The 22,763-nt window shown below is 39.6% G+C and overlaps 1 protein-coding gene across 8 annotated transcripts in view; it reads left to right on the forward strand.

The window, feature by feature from the left end:
- The window catches only part of CORIN (corin, serine peptidase), a 289,837-nt gene that overhangs the window by 165,808 nt on the left and 101,266 nt on the right, over positions 1-22,763 (forward strand). For all 8 annotated transcript variants that reach the window (XM_039541668.1, XM_039541670.1, XM_039541669.1 and 5 more), the window contains exon 6: positions 13,702-13,815. In XM_039541668.1, the coding sequence (XP_039397602.1) occupies positions 13,702-13,815 (114 nt within the window). The remainder of the gene's footprint in view (positions 1-13,701; positions 13,816-22,763) is intronic.

The following is a 22,763-nucleotide window of genomic DNA, read 5'->3' on the forward strand; positions in this document are numbered from 1 at the left end:
ACCTTTTAAACTAGCAAAGGTTTATAGTATAAAAGTATAAGGTGTCATTTAATGTTACCAGATAAAATACATGATTATTTTAATTGTATTTTTCTAACTATCCCTGAACCATAACTATAAAAATAATTCAAAAAATATTTTATAAAGAAGCAAATGTAAAAGGAAAAAATGGCTATATGGAAAAATGTGCTGTTTTTCACTCAAAATGGCAAGATGTTCATGTTCTCCTCTTTTGATATTCTAGTAATTAGTGTGTACGGTTGCCTTCATTTTAAAAGACAATACTAATTATGATGGGGTTTTTTATTAGTCACCAGGTTTTTAGCAGGAATGTTAGCATTTCTTCAATAGCATGAAAGAGTTTGATTGCCATGTGTGTTTCACATTGAAATTTTATTGGGTATTAAATATTTATTCTGAGAAGCGACTATTTTTTCATATAGTTTTGGAGCTGTCAGCCTATCGCTTCATTACCTAATGTGCTGTGTTTAAACCCTGACCCAGCTGTGCTATAACATAGATGTAACATAGGTCATTGTGCTAAAATATAGTTTATGAAAAGCTTAGCAAGCATGGTAAGGTCATATTGATTTGAACTATCTGTTGTATGTGTTGAAAAAGACATTATTGTGTTGTTGAGACTGAGTCAAATCACCAGATGTTGGAAGAGATTTGGCTGCAAATCTCACTAGAAATAGTTAAATTTCAAGTTTTACAGTTTTTTGCAAATTGAATCTCCCCACAGAGGAGATGAACCATTTCCACTGAAGTCAATGTGGCTCACTTGAAACCCCATGGCAAAAATCAGGCTCTCTGGCATTAATCCACTGGCATTCTCTGCAACTGTAGACTGCAACTATAATAAAGAAAATGCCTGTGGCAAAAATACTGTTCCAAAAGGAAAAAAAAATTAACTTCCATTCTGACACTATGATAAATCAAGTTGTTTTGGTCTAACTGCCTTGCAGTTCTCACTCAAAAACAGATCTGGAAGAACAATTTTCATCAAATCATTTTTTTTCACCAAAAATTACTCTTTGATTAAACTAAATGGTTTGAGAATTTTTGTTTTTAACACGTTTTTGTGTTTTAGCAGAAAACACAAGAAGAAGGTATTTGTGAAAACCAAATGCCAGATTTTTTTTTAAATTTATTTTCGTTTCCTGCCTCACCTTTCTTTCCCTATTTTGTTTCACTCCTTTTCCTTTATCCATTTTGTCACTGGAAATGGAAAAAGGGAAGAGTGGAGAAAAAAGGAAAAGTAGAGGGAAAAACAGGAGAGTCAGAAAAAAGCCCTTGAAAAATGAATACCAAAGCTCAACAATATTTTGGTTTTTGTAATGGGGCGGGACTCACCATGGTGACACCTCCTGCTGGCCGTCCTGGGAATTAGCTCTCGGCCCTTCCAGTCCACCTTCAGCTCGTGATGTCACACCTGCTGTCAATGCTGTTACCACTCTTTGGACCCGCATTGCTCCCCAGACTGCAATGTCCTCTTCTGGACTCTGCTTTCTCCCTCCACCTTCCGGGGGGGACCAACAGTTCTTAATCCCTCCAAGGTCCAGCCCCTTGCCTCAGGGGCAAACTGCAGTCTGGATACTGGCCACTCTCCTCATTGACAAGTGCAAGCGGGGGGAGGGCAGGTCCACCCACTACTCTGGGTCCTGATCCAGGGACCCTATAGCTGGCAGCCCCTTATTGCGCTCCTCTAACCTGCTGTCTATTTTCCCTGAGCCGCTTGCCCCGTAGCCCTAGCACCCTCTCAGCTCTTGTAGCAAGGCCCCAGCCTAGCAGTGGTCAGTCAGCAGCTCACTCTCACACTCTGCTGTCCCTGCCCAGCATTGCTCTAGCTATGGCACTTCTTCAGGCAGCTAGTCCTTCTCCCTTGCCTTCCAGAGAGAGACTGCTCTGTGGAGCAGCCCTTTATATATGGCCCTCGCTGGCCCTAATTGGCTGCTCCAGCAAGCCTTCCCCTTATTAGTGGGCTCAGTAAGCCCTTTCCTCATTCGTGGGTTCTGCGCAGCCTCCCTGGTGCTGCTTTTAACCTCCTTCTTCTCCCTGTGTGGGGCAGCCATCCCACCACAGTTTTCAAAAACTAAATGTATTGTTTTTATTTTTGCCATCAAAAAGCTGAAAACTTCCTTGGAAATTTTTGGAAAAAAATGATTTGCTGCTTTCAAAATATTTTTGCAGAAAATGCTTATTATTTTTTGGCCAGTTCTTCTCAAAGCACATTGATGTATTATCATAAAGTGCCAGAGTATAAATTTACATGAAGTTTTTTTTCTTCAATACATTGTAGAGCTAATAGACTTGTTATTAAAAGTTTTGGTGTGATGTTTTTTTCCCCATAAACTGAAAGTGCATGGAATATTTATCACAACAATTACCAGTTACATGGTACTTTTCAACAAATGAATAAATCATACAAATAATTAATGATTTGCTTATGTTAGGGTGACCAGATAGCAAGGGTAAAAAACCAAGATGGGGTGGGGAGTAATAGGTGCCTATATAAGAAAAAGCCCCCAAAATCGAGACTGTCACTATAAAACAGGACATCTGGTCACTCTAGCTTATCTGGATATTAATGCTGAATCTATGAAACTATTTAAGCAAAATGTTTAACTTTAGAGTATATTTTTTCCAATATTCTTATCATTTTTAACTGTTTTTTTGTTTTTAACTTTAATTCTGAGCAATATTATGCTCAGGCTTGGAAGGATTTGATTTTTATTGCTAAATATTGGTCACTGTACACACACATACCAACTGATGAAAAATATTTTCATTGATAATCAAAATTTACAGATAGGCAAAGTAGGAAAAATATTGCTTGAGAACTTATTAGAGTTTGATTTAAGGATATTTACTTTGTACATTTAAATATGTGACATTGACAGTCTGTGTTTTAATGGTTATCCTCTTGAATCTCTACATCTGTCATTAAATAATTATTGTCTGATGCTCCCCATAATTTCCCTCAAATTAAATTTAAAAGACCCTTAAAACCCATAATTTTGTACAACTGTGAAAATGTAAATAGATAAAAATTGAAAAAGATGCTTAAAAATAAATATCAATATTATCTGTTGAAATTATTTTAAAAATTGAATTCTGTCAAGCCTATTTATGCTAGAGCACCTTCAGCACGTGATCTAGCTGTCCTGACTCAGTCATCTCTCCCATTATAGCCAATAGCAATTTTGCCTATGGGTGAAATCATCCCATTGCAAAACATCCTTGAAGTGAAGGGGACGTGTACAAAAATGGGCACCACTTCCCATTATGGTAACTGGGTTTGTTTCCATCTGGCTCACAGCTCTCTGTGATTAGCTATATTGTATTGGCCTTTTCAGGCCACATCCCCTTCTGACCACTCTATGACAATGAGGATGAAGTTGCAAGCAGGATGATGTGTGGGAAAGTACAGAAGTTAAAACTCATGAAGTTTCCTGGCCCTAATACAGGTTTTTATTGCGTAGGGTATGATTTGTTTCAGAGTAAAGAGGCAGTATTAGGGCCTTAATATGATTTAATGTTCAGTTTGGAAGTTCTGAGGAACCACTAATTTTAATTTCTGTTTGTTTAGCATGCAAGAAGCTGCTGCTTATTTTAAATTATTTCCATGTTCTCTGAAGTATTCTGCTGGGTAGCACTTATGCATGCTTAGTGGTAAAAAATGATAGCTATAAATCAATTCTTGCTGGTTTTTCCAATCTGTGCATAGGGCAAAACATTATTTAGAGTAAGTGTTTTCATTTCACAATACAGTCGAACCCATTTATCTCGACCTCGGTTAACTTGCCAATCGTATTAAGTCGACGTTTTAGAAGTGGAACCGCCAAACTCCCTCTTTGTCTTATCGGTTTCTCATCGGTTATGTCGATTCTTTAATCTCGCCGAACCCTAATATCTCGAGCACAGAAGAGCGCCGAATTTGCCACTTACCGGTAAACTACTAACTCCGGCGGCGGCCCTGCCCGGCTCCTGCCGCATCCCTCCCCGGCCACGCGACTCCTGCCCTGGCCCCGCGTCCCCAGCTGCGCGACTCCTGCCCTGGCCCCGCGTCCCCGGCCGCCCGGCTCCCGCCCCGCGTCCCCGGATGCCCGGCTCCCCGCGTTCCCAACCCCCCGGCTCCCCAGCCCCAGCCGCCCAGCTCCCCGCGTCCTCAGCCGCCCGCTCACCGGCCGCCCAGCCCTGTATCCCCAGCCGCGGCCCCGGCCCCGGCTCCCGCGTCCCGACCCACCGTGTCCCCAGCCGCCCGCTCCCGCGTCCCCAGCCGCCCGGCTCCCGCGTCCCGCCGCGCCCGCCCGTCCGCCCGGCCCGCCGCCGCGGTCCCGCCGCCGCCCGCCCGCCCGGCCCGCTTCCCGGTCCCGCCGCGCCCGCCCGCCTGGCCCGCTTACGGTCCCGCCGCCTGCCGCCTGCCCGCCTGGCCCCGCTTACCCGCTCCCCGCTTCGCCTGCCGCCCGGCTCGCTTACCGGGTCCCGCTTCTTTGGCTGCCCGGCTCCGGGTCCCCGTCCACGGCCGCCCGGCCCCGCTTCCCTGTCCCGCTTCTGTACTGTATGTACTGTATGTATTTTGGAGGGCTATTGAGCTTAGTGTTATGTAAGATAAAACATTACTTTTTTGTTCACGGACATCTGTTTGTAAATCTTCACATCATGACTTGTTGCAAAACCTCACGTAACAGACGGCAAACTTTAAACAACTGTTTTAAATTAACAACACATTAGTCCATCAATTAAAATATGCCTGAAGAACTTTCAGAACTCTTTTTCACTGGCAGAGGCATACTATTATATAATGATATCGTAAAATATCTAGTTGTTCTTTGAAAATTTTGTTTGATAGTCTAGATGTTAAACCCATCAGTAATAAGCCTGTAAATGTTTAGAGACTTCTGTTATCACAGGTTGCAGCCAGTTGTCTGGATACCAGATGGCTCAGCATAATAATTAATTTGATCTTTTGACATGTGGCTTCACCACAGTAACATCCAAAGCAGAAACTGACAATCCTGTTTCATTCATATGAATGGGAGCCCTTTGCTTTATTAAATGGGGTGAATTTTTGACAAGCTTATGACAATATTTGATACAGTGCAATATTCAGTGTGTTTTATTTTAGGATAATAAAAAACAAAGGAAAGCTATCCTATATTAATTTGACTGAAAATTAATCTGGGGGGGAGAAAGTCTAATTTTCCTACATATGTTACGATGGGTTACTGGTAAAGATCATGATAGTGCATTATTGCTAGAGCACTAGGGCGGAGGGATAGCTCAGTGGTTTGAGCATTGGTCTGCTAAAGCCAGGGTTGTGAGTTCAATCCTTGAAGAGGCCACTTAGGGATCTGGGGCAAAAATTGGTCCTGCTAGTGAAGGCAGGGGGCTGGACTCAATGACCTTTCAAGGTCCCTTCCAATTCTAGGAGATTGGTATATCTCCAATTATTACCTATTGTGTTGTACTATTGTATTTTAGAAGATTGTTCTAGAAGGTGGTTTCTGGTTTAAGAAGACTTGGATGAGCCACTTACCACTATTGTCAGGACCCATTTTAGAATTGAAAAGTAGTGGGGCAATGTGAATCTTGGCAAGGGAAGGACAAGTAGAGTTATGAATATGGTGATAAGAAGCAGAAATTTGTTGCACTGGTGGATTGGGAACTAGTGGAGTGATTCAGAGAGGGAAATGACATGATCAGATTGATATGCAAAGTAGATTACTTTGGTAACTGCATGTTGTATGGATTGAAGGAAGGCAATGTGTATGTATTGGAGGCCAGAGGGAAGAATGTTACAGTAATTGAGGTGAGATGTAAGGTACTATCCATCACATAAGTAGTATTTATATACAGCTGAGAAGAGATTTAACAGAATTCTGAATCCAAAGGCGACAAATCCTTTCAAGGATTTTTAGAGATTATTTTAGGAAACCACTATGCTGTGACAAACCATAGATAGAGTAACCTTATGGAAAGATCATCTGCCCACAAGAGCATCTTGCTTTAAGATAGCCATTGGAGCAGACTGCATGAAACTTTGAGAGAGGAGCACAGGTTGCAGGAGAGAAGAGTTTAGAGGGGGCACAAGGAAGTCAGTCTGCATGCACATGGCTAGAATACTAGCTGCAACTTCTCTGTAAATTTTTTTTTCATAAAGAACCAGTTAAATTTTACAATCATGTAGTCCTTAATGTTGTTACCCAGTATGTGCTACATGAAACATGGTGACAGTGGTCAGTCTAGTGAGACGCACAGCAAGAAAGAGAGTGTGATTAACAGGCAAACAAACAGCACCTAGAAGTCAGTGTGTGTAAACGCTCTTTGTCAGTACTTTGTCGGCATTTTTGCTGACAAAATACTTCCAGCCCCCAAGTGGCGTTAGCTTTGTCGGCAGGGGAGCACGCCTGCCGACAAAGCCACGTTCACACTGCCACTTGCGTCGGCAAAACTTTTATCTTTTGCAGGAGGTCTTTTTTAAGCACCCATGAAAGACAAAAGTTTTGTTGACAACTTCAGAGTGTAGACATGCAGATATCATGGTTCAGTATGTATACTGTAGAAAGCAACTTGAAAGGCAGAAACAAAAATGCTCAATTTGTGGCAATAGTGCAAGGGGTGGACACAGAACAACTTTCTGTCCCGATTCCACAGCTAGCTCAGGAAGAAAATAGCGGTTTTGTACGTTGTGATGGAGAACATACAGACTTCCAGTGAAGAGGAGGAAGTCTGCAGTGTGATTTTAGTAGACACAAAGACTTTCAATGTACATGCATTGCAGAAGAAGGCTGCCAGCCATTCAGTTGCCACATTTGTAACTATGCTATTAAATCTATGACTAGTTTGAATCCAGATGGATTGTGGAGCCAGCTGTAAAAAATCCCAGTAACACTGTGACGTTGCACTCTATATGATTTTATGAAAATATGCTAATGAGTGTGATTATAATGTAACTGGAATATGCTTCATGCAAAATCTCTCTTGTAAGGTATCATTATGAAGCTTATAATCTACTGAGTGTGGTCATCCTATTTGTATGTGTGTATCATTCTTGTATCTGAAACTAGAAATATGAAATATAGCTGGAAGGAATGAAGGCTTGAAGTCTTACAGTGACATGTGATCATGTCACCTGAACTGGAATCCATCTTTAACCTGGTGCTTTTCCATTTAGAGGGAGAGGTGAGAACCCAGAGAGGGACAAAGGATTCCCGCCTTGTGCAAAAGATATACAAGTGGGTGGAACAGAGCAAAAGGGGCTGCAATCATGAAAAATCCTTTAGCTACCACCTGAGCTGGAACAAGGGCTGTTCTAGGGAAAGGATTGTGCCCAGACTAGGAAGGCGTCCAGTCTGTGATAGAAGCTTGTGGAAACATCTGAGAGTGAGGTTTTATCTGTATTCAGTTTTCTTACTGTATTAGGTGTAGACTTGTGTGTTTTATTTTATTTTGTTTGGTAATTCACTTTGTTCTGTTTGTTATTACTTGGAACCACTTAAATCCTACTTTTTGTATTTAATAAAATCACTTTTTACTTATTAATTAATGCAGAGCATGTATTAATACCTGGGGAGGAGGGGCGGAACAACTGTGCATATCTCTCTATCAGTGTTATAGAGAGCAAACAATTTATGAGTTTATTCTGTATAAGCTTTATACAGGGTAAAACGGATTTATTTGGGGTTTGGACCCCAATGGGAACTGGGCACCTGGGTTTTGGAGACAGGAACACTTCTTAAGCTGTTTTCAGTTAAGCCTGTGGCTTTTGAAGGATGTAGTTCAGACCTGGGTCTGGGTTTGCAGCAGGCAAGCGTGTTTGGCTCAAACTAGGCAGGGCACTAAAGTCCTAAGCTGGCAGGGAAAACAGACTCAGAGGTAGCCTCAGCACATCAGCTGGCAGTCCCAAAGGGGGTTTCTGTGATTCAACCCTTCACAAACACTGATAAGCAGCAATATAATAAGACTGGAGAAATGTGACCAAGTGCTGGCGATGTACAATAAAACCATTCTAAGGTGAGTGGGCTAATGCAGACTGTTGATAAGAAGCCCATGAAACAACAGATATTATTGCTTGGCATTGACACAGGAGTACCACCCATTGCTGAGCAACAGGCCATTGCAAGCCCTGGATTTCCTCACAGTAAAAGACCAGAATATCTTCAACATGAAAGAAGAGGGAAAACCATCACCATGGGCTCTGTCTAGTAAAACAGAATACAAGGACATTTTTCAAGGAGATGGCCACCTAGAGAGGAAGCTGAAATTAGAAATAGGCCCCTGTATGCAGCTCATGAGACTACTGAAACACAGAGTTTCATGTGCTCTGGTGGAGCCACTGAACAAAGAACTGGCAAGCCTGTAAAGAAGAGGCATACACTTTGAGATGTTTAAGTGAAAAATGTTTGTGACCTTTATATCAGGGGCTGATTTTGTTTAATTGCCAACTGTCATTCTAAAATTTCCTTATGGTTGGGACAATAACAAATTGTTTTATAATTATTTGTATGTACTAAGCATCTCCAACACATGAACATTTCTGCAGAAACCAAATTAATCCTCTGTTGGAGGTTCCAAGAAACCTCTCCCTACTTTAGAAAATTCAAGTTATGTTTAGTGCCTCTGACTGCAAGATAGATGTCTGCCACACAATTTTTAGATCAAATTTATATATGCTTAAGTTTTAAATGTGATTTTGCTGTTATTTAACAGGAAACTGTAAATAATGAAGGCCAAAAGTGCTTTGTTTTTCAGTGAATTTAAGAACTCTTCTGACAGGAGCCTAATTGGGGTATCGTAAATCATTTCCTCTGGTTTAGTTCATATATTAGAGTCTTTCCGTTGTTGAATAAAGTTTTTGGAAAAAAAATTTCCCCAACTAGTTTTGAGAAGCTTATCATGTTTAATCAAATATTCTAGATTCATGATTCCTATTAATAGCCATTTCTCCCAATAAATCATTCATTTTTATTGATTAATTACTTCCAAATGCAGTGGATTCCTTTAAAATGTAAACAAATACTCTAAGGTGATATTGACTTTACCAAAATACTTCCTGAATATAGAATATGACACTACTGGGAAGTATTTATACTGTACCAAGGTAAATGTTGACTTCTTAATAGGGTGACCAGATAGGAAGTCTGAAATAATGGGACTTTTTTGGAGGGGCGGAGGGGGCAGGGGATGGTGGTGGTGGGAGGGTACAGTTGCCTATATAAGACAAAGACCCTAATATTGGGACAGTCCCTATAATATATGGGCATCTGGTCACCCTACTTCTTAATGACACCAAATATATAGAAGATGTCATTTAAAGAGGCATCATTTATTAAAATCAATCATATCTCAGAATCTGAGATAGCATTATCTTTCCTTATAGATAAAAATAACTTAGAATAGGAAGTGACTAGTGTATCTCACACATCTTGGTATGGAAACAGTTGGTTAATGCTAACTTTTTAATAAAGACCATTGCAAATCCTCTTGTGTGTTCCCATGGATTTACTTATAATTTTGAAAGGCTATATTCTAAATCTTCCATGTATCACAGATTTTGTGTGAATTGTAAGTGTTTCTTAGTTTTCAAATATAAATGTGTCAGTGAGACTCTTTATTGTATGAGGACAGAGCAAGTTAAAGACTAATTGATATTTCTTCAAGTTAGTTAATCAAAGTCCACTATTTTCAAGGTGCAATATGCGGTAGTTTTAACAAATTTCAGTTTATATTTTTGATTCTGTTTAAATCTATTTTTTTAAAAAAATATGGAAATGATATCACTTTTAGAAACTATAAATCAGTAGAGTTTGAGAGTTAACATGTTTGGGGATAGTTGTAAGAAAAAATTAGCAGAGACCCTAATTTTGGTTGTTATGACTCACACCCCTAGGGAAGTCGGCTTGGAAGTACCTTTGTTCGTGATTTATGTTCATCTGGTATTCTTCTGCCATTCTGAACGTGAAACTTTTCTTTTGTTTGTATGCATCTTACATATATACACCAGCATTGCTTCTGGATACATAACATTGCTTGCCAATCAATATGTTATTGCAGACCAAATTTCAGTTTCAAGAGTTTCCTATTGATTTCACAGGAAGGACACTGCATTTTAATATAGTGGGACAACATATCCTGTACTGACTTTGATATAATCAGCATTAATGGAATGCTCTGGTGTCAGCCTTCATCAGGAAACCTTCATCAGACCACCGGTCTAAGGATGGGGTTCTGGGTGAAAGCTTTTTTGGGATGATCAGAAATATCATCTTTTGATAGCCTGCAACTTGAGGAAAACCCTACCAAGTTTGCCAGTTTGAGAACAGCCTCTCAGTATAGTATGCAAGAACATGTGGCTGGCTTTGGACAACAAAATTGCCACCAAGGAAAGTGCTGCAGCTCCTTCTGATTATTGCTACTACTTGTGCTTTCCAAAGAATGGTTGGTATCTTAGCATTCTTTGCTGTTGATGCGACCATACAAGTGCTTGATTTTTTGAGGTGAGAACCTGCAGTTGGAGTTGTGAGAGGGCTCAGCACTTCTGAGAACCCAAATTATCAAGGATGAGTGATATTCCTTCTTGGAACTATACCTCAGATGTGGGAGAGAGAAAACAATGAAAATACCTTTCCAAATCAACAGATCATCTCAGTCTGCAAGTCAGACTGTCTGTATTTCTTCAAAATATGATCAACATGCATCTGTGAAACCTTTCAAACTATTGCGGAGCTGAATTTGGACTTTTCTTCCTATAAAATGAAGTAATTTCTATAGGACTAGAGGCTTTAAAGCCATAGACTTTTCTTACAAGCATATATAATTATATTCAGGAAGTTTTTAAAAACAGGTTGGATAAACACTTGTCAGGTGTGGTCTAGGTTTACTCGGTCCTGCCACAACCCAGTGTGTTGGATTTGATGACTTCTTGTGATCCCTTTCAGGCCTACATTTCTTTAATTCTGTAAAGCCAAATTGAATCTGACTACCATTTCTTTCACATATTTAATAACAGCAAACAAATTCAATATGGCAGTGATTGGTATAGGTCTTGAAATGAAAAATTTATATTTGGAGTTGCAAATAGTTCTGTGCACCACAAGACAGCTGCATTTTCGGGTATTAGAGATAAGTGAATTTTCCTTATCAGAGATTAGAAATCTATTTGTGGTTTAAAGTATTGGGCCAAATTAATCACTAGTGTTACATTGATTCTATTGGGTTGATTCCAGTGGAGTAAAATCAGGGATGCATTTGGCTGATGTATATATTATTTCACATTTACACATTTATTTAATTCCATATTGTGCAGGAAGAGGGAATGTACCTTCAGATGACAATCTCTTCTTGCCTTTAATGAATTAATACACTCAAAAATGAAGGGTTAATGAATACCAAAACATCACTTTCCAAGCTGCACCTTAACTCAATATTGCAAAAACCCACATACAAAGCTAATTGCAGTGAAGATCTCTAAAGGGTGACAGCCCTAGCTCGATTTGGGTAACCATGTAGGTAACAACCAAAGAGACTTTTAAAACACTAAGCATGATTTAAATAGTGGACATTCCTCTGCATGATGATCCTATCAGAATAGTTTATTTCAGGATCAAAAGATGCAGGCACTAGCAGTGACTATTTTATGTTTCAGAGTAGCAGCCATGTTTGTCTGTATCCGCAAAAAGAATAGGAGTACTTGTGGCACCTTAGAGACTAACAAATTTAGTTGAGTATAAGCTTTCATGGGCTACAGCCCATTTAATCGAACACATAGAATGGAATAATTTATTTGGGCATAAGCTTTCATGGGTAAAAAACCTCACTTCACATCTGAAGAAGTGAGGTTTTTTACCCACGAAAGCTTATACCCAAATAAATCTGTTGGTCTTTAAGGTGCCACCGGATTCCTTGTTGTTTTTGTGGCTACAGACTAACACGGCTACCCCCTGATACTAGTAAACAAACAGCTCTCTCAAAGAAGAGTATATATATTGAAGGACAGAAGCCTTACAGAGAAAATATATAACAACAGGTCTAAATCCTAAACATATCAGCAGTTGCCCATCTTCAGTATGGGTGGGTCTAGTAGATCAAAGTCCTTCAGCAGGGTTTGGCTCCCCCCTTCGTCAAAGGGTCATGTCTGTTCATTGGATTAAAATGAAGCCCTTTCTGTCAATTCAATCTGGCTCTTGTTCCCCCAAGTTCTTTCTTTGTCTCCTGTGGCTTTTGAAACTGACCTGAACCAGTGTATGCTAGTCACTCCAGGGGGTTGTACTTTTCTAGAGCTGTTTTCAATCTCAGGACAGCAGTAATCTCCCCCGGGTGTTTTTTGTTCCTGAAGGAGCTGTGATAACCCTCTCCCATGAAGCAGAATACAATCCCTAGCCTACAGTAACACATATGACATTCATAAAGTTAATACAATAGTCCCCAAAGACACTGCATGTGATTGGAATACCTGTCACAGTAATATTATTAATTAGAAACATATTTTGGCTGTAAGCCTAATTTGCTTTGTACTTTGGGATACAACAGAATTACCTGTACAGCTTTTGGAGATGCTTTTACCCAAGCATACAAAATTTGATTTAGTTAACTTTTTCTTCTAACATCTATATGGCTCCTTTATGTGACCATAAACTTTGGTCACATGTGTCATATTAAGCTTCAGACTCTATGATATGGCCAGCTGCATTTCTAATACAGTGCAAAACTGACCCGGCTAAAAATGGTTAAGTTCCACTATGTGAACAGAATTTTGAATTTTCATGAAATTGCCTGATGGAAATCTGCCATTTTTACAGTTAAATTTAATGACTTTCTAGCAGCAAATTGACACTTTTCTGCTCCTAGAAACTATCTCTCAATTTTGTTTTTATAACTATATTTTGCTGTTGGTGAAAATTGCCATTTTGCTTAGCTTTATTGAGAACAACAGTAGTTTTAAAAAAGAACAAAACCACACAATGCAGGTCAACCCCCTTTACCTGACAGCCTTTAGAATTGTACCCCTGTATAATACTACTTACCTACCTCATGAATTTTGTCAGGGTAGGTGTGCAAGGCCTTGGGGTAAAGCATGGACGTGGGCATGTGGATTCTATTCCTGGCTTTGTCAGAGACCTTGTATATGTCAATTAGGTTAAGTTTTTTTGAATGACTGGTGATTTTCAATGCCTCCATTTTTGAGTGCCCAGCTTGAGACACCATAAAGGGGCTGTGTTGTCAGAACATTCTGAATACCCACCCTCTAAAAAATCAGGTCCTCTTTAAGGTATCTCAAGAGGGGCATCCAAAACTACTAGTCATGGTCTGTGTGTCTCAATTCCCCTTCTGTCCAATGGGGATAATAATTCTTCCCTAATATGGTGTTATGAGATCAATTCATGAATGTTTGAGGGGCACCCACACTATGGTGAAGTGGGGCATATAAATTCATAGAAAGAAAATCTCACTTTGGTACTACTGAGTTGGAACCTTAGCCCTGATTGTCTTGCTCCCGAACCCCCAGTTGCTAGCCTAAACCTGGTCTGCATCTGAATCCCACTTTCCCAGCCCATCTCTAATTAAGACTGATTGTGAGTTTGTTGTTTAAATATACTTCTAATGGATGATACATGTTCAAAACAGATATTGCTTATGATGTTATTTTTAAAATCTGAAAAGCTTATCCTGTGTTTTTTCCTTTTCTTCCCTTCCTAGTGCTGTGCGGAGGAGATGAGAGCTTCTTATGTGCCAGTGGAATCTGCATCCATGGGAAACTACAATGTAATGGCTACAATGACTGTGATGACTGGAGCGATGAGGCACATTGCAGTATGTTACTTTAAATCTTTATAGTGTTTGTCTAGACAGAACACTGAGTCCATTCAGGGGAGCCTAGAAACAAAAATCAACTATTGTAACAGGATAAGAGCTTTGCGTAGCTTTTGCTTATACTCACTTCTGGCCTCTCTTTCAGGTGCCTATGAATATGTTTGCCTTTGCCCAGCCTGACCCACAGAATGTCTTTGTAGACCTTTTAAAGTTTATGTTTAGAAGCTTGATTTTTTTGGCAGTTGAACAGCTAAGATTTCTCCAAGGACCCATGGCGGTTGGAAGTATTATAGGACAGGGCTGTTGTTTTTTTTAATTGATAAGTAACTTGCCATAAGACCATTTTTTAAAGAGATAACCAGGTTACGAGTTTTGAGTGTATACTGTTCTTGTACTTGGCTTTGATTCTATAGCAGATGCAAAATCATCTGCTTAGAAAGTTGTTTCTTCTCCAGCCCTGAATGTGGCTTTTATAAATAAATTTTACTATGAAGTGCCATGGAAAAGGAAAATATATATGCCCATTAGGTTTCTTCATTTGTCATTTCCATTCTCCAGTGTAGAATATATTTCAAAGCTCAAACACATAATCATCTGTTTAGATCACTAAATTCTAAAACTAACCCCTATGTTCAGAGACTCTGAAAAAATGAACAGTAGACAAAACAGTGAAATAGGAAGAAAGAGGAACAGTTTTGGGAATAAGTAAATGGTGAGTGTATATGGAAAATTATCAGAGAGTCAAATCAAATCAAAACTCTGGATCCAAATACTCCCAAACTTTGGATTAGATCTGGATTAGGATCGGAACTTTGTAGTTTGGGCTCACTTCTGAAAGTCACTTGCCTCTTATGGATTCCCAGAGGGAAACTATGTGTAACATACATAAAAGTGCGTAAGTGAATTAGGATTCTGAGTCACATTGGAGGTCCATAAATTAATGGGACTTAAATTTACAAATAATTTAGCTGCTTTGGGAAATTTTTACACATAGTTTTTTATCTGGGAATCTATTAGAAGCAAGTGATGGCTGCCATCTCCTATTGGTCTCAGTAGGAGTGAGGCTATAGGTTGCCACACCTGTCATGCTTTTACTCTCAGTGTTAACTCCAGTTTAATTTAGAATAACATTTTCAAAAGTGCCTACATGATTTAGGAGCCTATATCCTATTAAAATAAATTGAAAGGTTGAGGGCATAGAAGTAATTTAACAGTTAAGCATTACATGGATGTTGTAATTATTAAAAAGCAAGCATTACAAACTCAGAAAATTCAGAATTAAGATTACATTGAAAAGAAATCCAAACATGGGAAGGTATGGAAATGCACAGTTAAGGCAACCTTAACATTAACTTGCATAATGCTATGCAATCGACATACAAATATAATTAGTGCATCAGTATTTGTAATCCTAGATTAAATTTAATTGATTTTTAAAGACACAGATTTTTTCTATTTTTCCCTTTGTAGTGGCACACAAGGGAGAGTTAAGGTTATTTGGTTGCCTTAACTGTGCATTGTCCCCTATACTGTCATTGAGTACCACCTTCCCTGAGGGCAGCTCTTATTGGAATAAGTAACTAAGGGCAGGCTGTGGCTTCGCTGTCGTGGACAGCAATAACAGAGTGGCAGCCAGTTGGAAATGGAAGAACATTATATGTCAGCCCCTGCTGAATAAGAAACTTTCAGTTATGAAGAATAACAGCAAAAAGTACTATTAATTCTAAAACAAATCTTCAAATATAGTTAATGTGTGGGATTTGAATGAGTTTTAGCTATGTGGGTAGGTTGAAGAGTCTGCATTGTTCTGATGCTGAGAGGCAAAAGCATGATCAGACACAGGGTGCTGTGAGATAGAAATGAGGTTGGCCACCAGGTAATTTTTAAAATAAAATTTCCTAAAGAAAACAAACAATTCTCAAACTTGATAATTGGGAGAACCAACAGTTAATTACATGGAATTACTAATTAAGTGCTTCTCATATGATGAATGCAGGATAATCAAAAGAGGGAATTATTGATTATGATTATTAATGAGACTGCACTCAAGGAGTAACCACTTCAATTTTACAAATAAATCTTTTCCCTATACTCTAAAGGATGTCCCCAAATAAATAATTGAGTGTGACACTGAAATAAAGAAACATTTATTTAAATATCCAAAATGAAAAAAAGAAACCAATAAACAACTAAATCAACAGAGATAATGCAAATGGGATACACCAGATAAAAACAGGTAAATAAAAGAAGTGATACAATGTAGCAATATTTAAAGCAATATGAAATTCTAAAATATGAAGTACATAAAAACAAATAGCCATTGATAGACCTATCCTTTGTGAACTTATCTAGTTCTTTTTTTAACTCAGTTACATTTTTGGCCAGCACAACATCCCATGACAATGAGTTCCACAGGTTAATTGTGTGTGTGCACTGTGGATTTATATAGTAGCATTATGATATTTTCAGTCTTATTTTCTATCCATTTCCTAATAGTTCCTAACATTCTGTTGGCCTTTTTGACCACTGCAGTGCATTGAGCTGCTGCTAAAGTGTTCTTGAAACATAATAAAGTGTTTCAATCCCTGCTTTAAGTGTAAGACAGTAACTGGAACCAAGGTCAGTGCTTTCATAATAATGAAATGTGCTAGTTACCCCAAATATTTTGATGTGTTGTTGATCAGTTGAATTATTACATGATTGATGATCTGTCTAAGAAGATAACTGAGAGGAAAAGAAAATGTGCTTTTCTCTAACTTTCTGTGCTTTAAACTAGTTTGCATAAACTAACTTAGTGGTGATGTTGATATGTGGCATTCCTGTATCTAGCAGAATCCAGAACACCACCTGGGAAACTTTTTACACTGGTGTAATTTAACAATGTCCAAACTTTATTTGATCTTGGATAAGTTCGATCTGGAGTGAAGTTTGTTTTAATGCTACAGCTGTAAACCTTTGGAGAGAAAAAAGGGGATTTATGGAACAGCAGATGCAGACGTAACTACAGAATCTGTGATAAGGTTCTGGCTATGTTAAGTAATTTAACCAGTTGTTAAACTTCTGGCTCAACTCTGATCTCATTTACACTGGTGTAACTTCACTTCTGTGGTACTGTTCTATGAAGATCAGTAGGTGGTAGCAAAGGCTTCTAGTAATGTAGATGGAGAAACAAATTTGGATCCTGATCCTGCAAACAATTAAGCACTTGCATAACTTTGCTGACAAGAGTAATCCTGTTGAAGACAATGAGATCATTCATGTGAGCAAAATTACCAACACGCTTAACGATTTGCAGTATCAGAGTCTTGGTAGTCTTTTCTAAACTTGTTCATTTATTCCTGGCCCAGGGGAGGAGTGTTTGTCCAGAGTGTTTTCTCTGGAGTGAACAGAATGAGGCTGTGGTGACAATGATGAATAACTTGCTGTGAAAGTAGCTTTCTCTTGGTTGTACACCGTGTTGATGTATAGTAGTTCAGTCAAATTGATTTGATGTACTATAATTAAGTCAGTGCTCAGTGTGTCTAGACAGTGACACTACATAACTTCATAAAACTAAAAAAAGATGTTTTTTCTTTAAAATGATGTAAAAGGCTGTCTGTAAACTAATTAACCAACAAACTCTATCCGGTTTCAGATCAGTAGACTTTAAAATGTAGTTAATTGTATCTTTTAAGGGGCACTGGACTGATTTAGGGTACATCTATATTTGAGCTGGGGTGTGTCCCAGCTCACATAGACAAACCCATGCTAGCTTTGTTTGAGCTAGCACCTAAAAATAACAATGTATCTGTGTCAAGTATCAGAGCGGTAGCCGTGTTAGTCTGGATCTGTAGAAGTAGCAAAGAATCCTGTGGCACCTTATAGACTAACAGACGTTTTGCAGCATGAGCTTTCGTGGGTGAATACCCACTTCTTCAGATGCAAGCAGTGGAAATTTCCAGGGGCAGGTGTATATATAAGCAAGCAAGAAGCAAGCTAGAGATAACAAGGTTAGATCAATCAGGGAGGATGAGGCCCTGTTCTAGCAGTTGAGGTGTGAAAACCAAGGGAGGAGAAACTGGTTCTGTAATTGGCAAGCCATTCACAGTCTTTGTTTAGTCCTGAGCTGATGGTGTTAAATTTGCAGATGAACTGGAGCTCAGCAGTTTCTCTTTGAAGTCTGGTCCTAAAGTTTTTTTGCTGTAGGATGGCCACCTTAAGATCTGCTATTGTGTGGCCAGGGAGGTTGAAGTGTTCTCCTACAGGTTTTTCTATATTGCCATTTCTACTGTCTGATTTGTGTCCATTTATCCTTTTCCTTAGAGACTGTCCAGTTTGGCCGATGTACATAGCAGAGGGGCATTGCTGGCATATGATGGCATATATTACATTGGTGGACGTGCAGGTGAATGAACCGGTGATGGTGTGGCTGATCTGGTTAGATCCTGTGATGGTGTTGCTGGTGTAGATATGTGGGCAGAGTTGGCATCGAGGTTTGTTGCATGGATTGGTTCCTGAGTTAGAATTACTATGGTGTGGTGTGCAGTTGCTGGTGAAAATATGCTTCAGGTTGGCAGGTTGTCTGTGGGTGAGGACTGGCCTGCCACCCAAGGCCTGTGAAAGTGTGGGATCATTGTCCAGGATGGGTTGTAGATCCCTGATGATGCGTTGGAGGGGTTTGAGCTGGGGACTCTATGTGATGGCCAGTGGAATCCTGTTGGTTTCTTTCTTGGGTTTGTCTTGCAGTAGGAGGCTTCTGGGTACACATCTGGCTCTGTTGATCTGTTTCCTTATTTCCTCGTGTGGGTACTGTAGTTTTGAGAATGCTTGGTGGAGATTTTGTAGGTGTTGGTCTCTGTCTGTGGGGTTAGAGCGGATGCAGTTGTACCTCAGTGCTTGGCTGTAGACAATGGATCTTGTGGTGTGCCCGGGATGGAAGCTGGAGGCATGAAGGTAGGCATAGCGGTCGGTAGGTTTTCGTTATAGGGTGGTGTTAATGTGACCAGCACTTATTTGCACCGTGGTGTCTAGGAAGTGGACCTCCCGTGTAGATAGGTCCAGGCTGAGGTTGATGGAGGGGTGGAAGCTGTTGAAATCATGGTTGAATTTTTCCAGAGTCTCCTTCCCATGGGTCCAGATGATGAAGATGTCATCAATGTAGCGTAGGTAGAGAAGGGGCATGAGTGGACGGGAGCTGAGGAAGCGTTGTTCCAGGTCGGCCATAAAAATATTGGCATATTGTGGGGCCATGCGGGTGCCCATAGCGGTGCCACTGATCTGGAGATATATATTGTCATTAAATTTGAAATAGTTGTGTGTGAGGATAAAGGCACAGAGCTCAGCAACCAGTTGTGCTGTGGCATCATCAAGGATACTGTTCCTGACAGCTTGTATTCCATTCCATCAGCGTGTGGGATGTTTGTGTAGAGAGCCTCTACATCTATGGTGGCTAGGATGGTGTTTTCTGGAAGGTCACCAATGCACTGTAGTTTCCTCAGGAAATCAGTGGTGTCACGGAGATAGCTGGGAGTGCTGGTAACATAGGGTCTGAGTAGAGAGTCCACATATCCAGACAGTCCTTCAGTGAGAGTTCCAATGCCAGAGATGATGGGGCGTCCAGGATTTCCGGGTTTGTGGATCTCGGGTAGTAGATAGAATAACCCTGGTCGGGATTCTAAGGGTATGTTGATTTGTTCCAGTGTTAGTGTAGGGAGTGTCCTGAGTAGATGGTGCAGTTTATTAGTGTATTCCTCAGTGGGATCTGACGGAAGTAGCCTGTAAAATTTGGTATTGGAGAGTTGTCTGGCAGCCTCCTTTTGGTAGTCAGACCTGTTCATGATGACAACAGCACCTCCTTTATCAGCCTCTTTGATTATAATGTCAGGATGGTTTCTGAGGCTGTGGATGGCATTGTGTTCTGCACGACTTAGGTTGTGAGGCAAGTGACGTTGTTTTTCCACAATTTCTGCCTGTGCACGTCGGCGGAAGCATTCATTGTATACGTCCAGACTGTCATTTCGACCCTCAGGAGGAGTCCATGTGGAGTTCTTCTTCTTGTGCTGTTAGTGGGAGGGTAACTGTGTATCAGTGCGCTGTTCAGTGTTGTCCTGGAAGTATTCTTTGAGTTGGAGACGGCGAATGTATCTGTGGTGGCATGAGTGGTTCTCAGGCTAGCTGCCCCAAATACAATCCTGCCTGCGACAATCCTAACCCCTGAGTGCATGCTCAGTGTGCCGCTGTGAACACACTGTTATTTGCAGGTGCGATCCCAAACACAGCTAGCATGAGTACATCTATGCAAGCTGGGAATCGCACCTGCTAGCACAAATGTAGACTTACCCTTAGGTTCAAAGGGCCAAACTCTGCTGTTATAAAGTGACCCAGCTGTAGTGAAGTAGAAATATGGGATTATGTAAAAACACAATGGTTATTCAATTAAAGAGGAAAATAAATAATTTCATTCATATGTTTTGTGATTTAAATGAAAACATTTTTGTTAGTTTGTTTTAGATTTAAGCATAAGAGCATTATGATTTCTCCAGCATATGAGAGCTGGGGAGGTCAAATTGTTGACAAACAAGTACAGCAAAATACTTATTTTTAAACAATTATGTAATCACTTCATCAGGGTTTTTTTTTAAATGTTCAAAACAATCATTATTTTCTCCTAATGTTTTGTTAAATTAAATAATAATTCCAAATGGCTGAAGAAATAGGGAGCTACCCATCGTGCTTGTCTGCTAACTTGTGGCTGCACCTGGATTTGCTCAGGTGGACCCCTGCAACTGCATACAGCCCCATTGTTCTGCATGGGTGTAAGTGTCTGCTCAGGTGGACCGAGTTGCAGGATCTGGCCCCCTAGGAAGACAAATTCAGCTTTCCTTCTTTGCATGAAAAGTGTCATTGACTTCAAGAGGACTACTCATGTGAAGAAGGTGATTGGGATTTAGCCCATAGTCTGTAATGAAGAAAGGGCTTCTCATCATTTGAATGCATGGGAAAGGCTAATGATATTCACAGTCAAGATCTATTATTTATTAGAACTCTTTATTAGTTCAAAGAATGTTTACAGATTTTGAATGCAAACTTTTCTAGTATGTAATAAAAGTTACTTTAAAACAACTAGGGAGTTCTTCAGCCTCTCCTGAATTAATCTACTGGTTAATACTTCCATTATTGTGGATTATGTCAGAACACAGAATGTCTTTCTGGGAAATACATTAGCAGTAAAATGGCAGCTCTCATTGAGATGTCTTTTGTTATTAGTATTGCAGTAACATCCAAAGGCCCCAATCAAGATACTTTTATTTTTTTTAATAATTTATATCGCAAATACAGGCTTATGAAATAGAGGTTATAAAAAGAATTACTGATACTAAAGAGATGAATCCCAGGGCATTTTAAGTGGCCTGCATCAATAAATTATCAGTATTAAATTGCACAGTGCATTATCTTCCTTTCCTCTCCTCAGCTCCTTCTGATACACACTCTTCCTATCTTGCCTTTGATACACCAAATAAATTATTTAGGTAACATTTAGAGTCTAGACAATGGCAGAATCCAACGAGCCCTTTGCAATGATCATTTCATGTTTTATGTGTGATACTGTAGTTTCTTTATTTTCCAGGCAGATGGGTGTAACTGAAGGCAGAATTTATCATACTGCATATAAGATTCCTTACACCCAATTTTACTAAACAAATCCGATGAAATTATGCAAACATATTTTAAAACAAATGGCATAGAAGTTGTTGGAACCCCTACAATTATCTTTAAGGGGTGGGGTGGAGAACTGACAGAAGAGTGTGTATTGGAATAGTGAAATTGAAAGGACAGGTATGTTAATAGAGGTTAAAGGGGTGGTTAATCTGAAAGGTTGACCAGCCTTAATCAAACTGATAGGAAACTTAAAAAAGATTTGGGTTTAATGGAGATTGGGAACAGGAATGAAGTTCAACTAATACTTATTTTATGAAAACTGGTCTTGGCCCATCCCTAATGAAAATTAAATTCTACTAGTTACAAGTGGAGGTTATGAAGTGTGATTTATATAATGATGAGAATAAGTAGCTAATATATTATTGCCAATACCTTAATAAAAATGTTAAGACATTTTGACTTGCATATTCACTTACTTCAGCCCTTGCAAAGACATCTGCCTGCCTTTGTTTAAATTACACTGTCTGAGTTTCAGAGTGCTGTTGTCAAGCTGTGCCATGCTCTAAATGTCATTTTTGTAGCTATGAAAGGATGAGTGCAAATATGTATTAGGGCATGAATGCAGATCAAACAGTTAACTTAGCCAGAAGAGGCACCATGGGGAAAAGACAGCTTTGTTTTGTTTACAGTGAGGAATAATAAGAAATAGATACAGTCAGAGTCACATACCGAAGGGAAAAGATAGAGGCTTGCCAGGGTAGTTCATGCTGATACAGATTCAAGACAAATCATGTTTTGAATTTTAAACCTAGCGGGGTGCTGTTCTGCTCATATGAAACATACACAGAACTCACATATTTTCATTTAGTTTTATGGTTTTGGAATTTGCCATTCCATTCCTTTTCTTTTTTTTATACACTAGTCTGAAAAATTCAAGACAGGGAGATTATTTTATTTCATTCTCTTCCACACAGTGATGGCTTTAAGTCATAAGTTCAGATCTGAACTTCTGAAATAATGCAAAATTAGTAGAGAGAACAAATCTTTTTGTGAGGGTAGGAAGTGATTAATATTTATAGTCTAAAATTAAAGTTGTTAAGCCTGAGGAAGCTCTATAAACTTACCAAGCTCTCCCAAATTTGAGACCACTCCCTTAGGGTAGGTCTAGACTTACCTGCTGGGTCGACGCATAGCGTTCGACTTCTCGGAGTTCGAACTATCGCGTCTAATCTAGACGCGATAGTTCGAACTCCGAACGCGCTCCCGTCGACTCCGGAACTCCACCACCGCGAACGGCGGTGGCGGAGTCG

Source organism: Mauremys reevesii, linkage group 5 (genome assembly GCF_016161935.1).
Source record: "Mauremys reevesii isolate NIE-2019 linkage group 5, ASM1616193v1, whole genome shotgun sequence".
NCBI classification, from domain to species: Eukaryota; Metazoa; Chordata; order Testudines; family Geoemydidae; genus Mauremys; species Mauremys reevesii.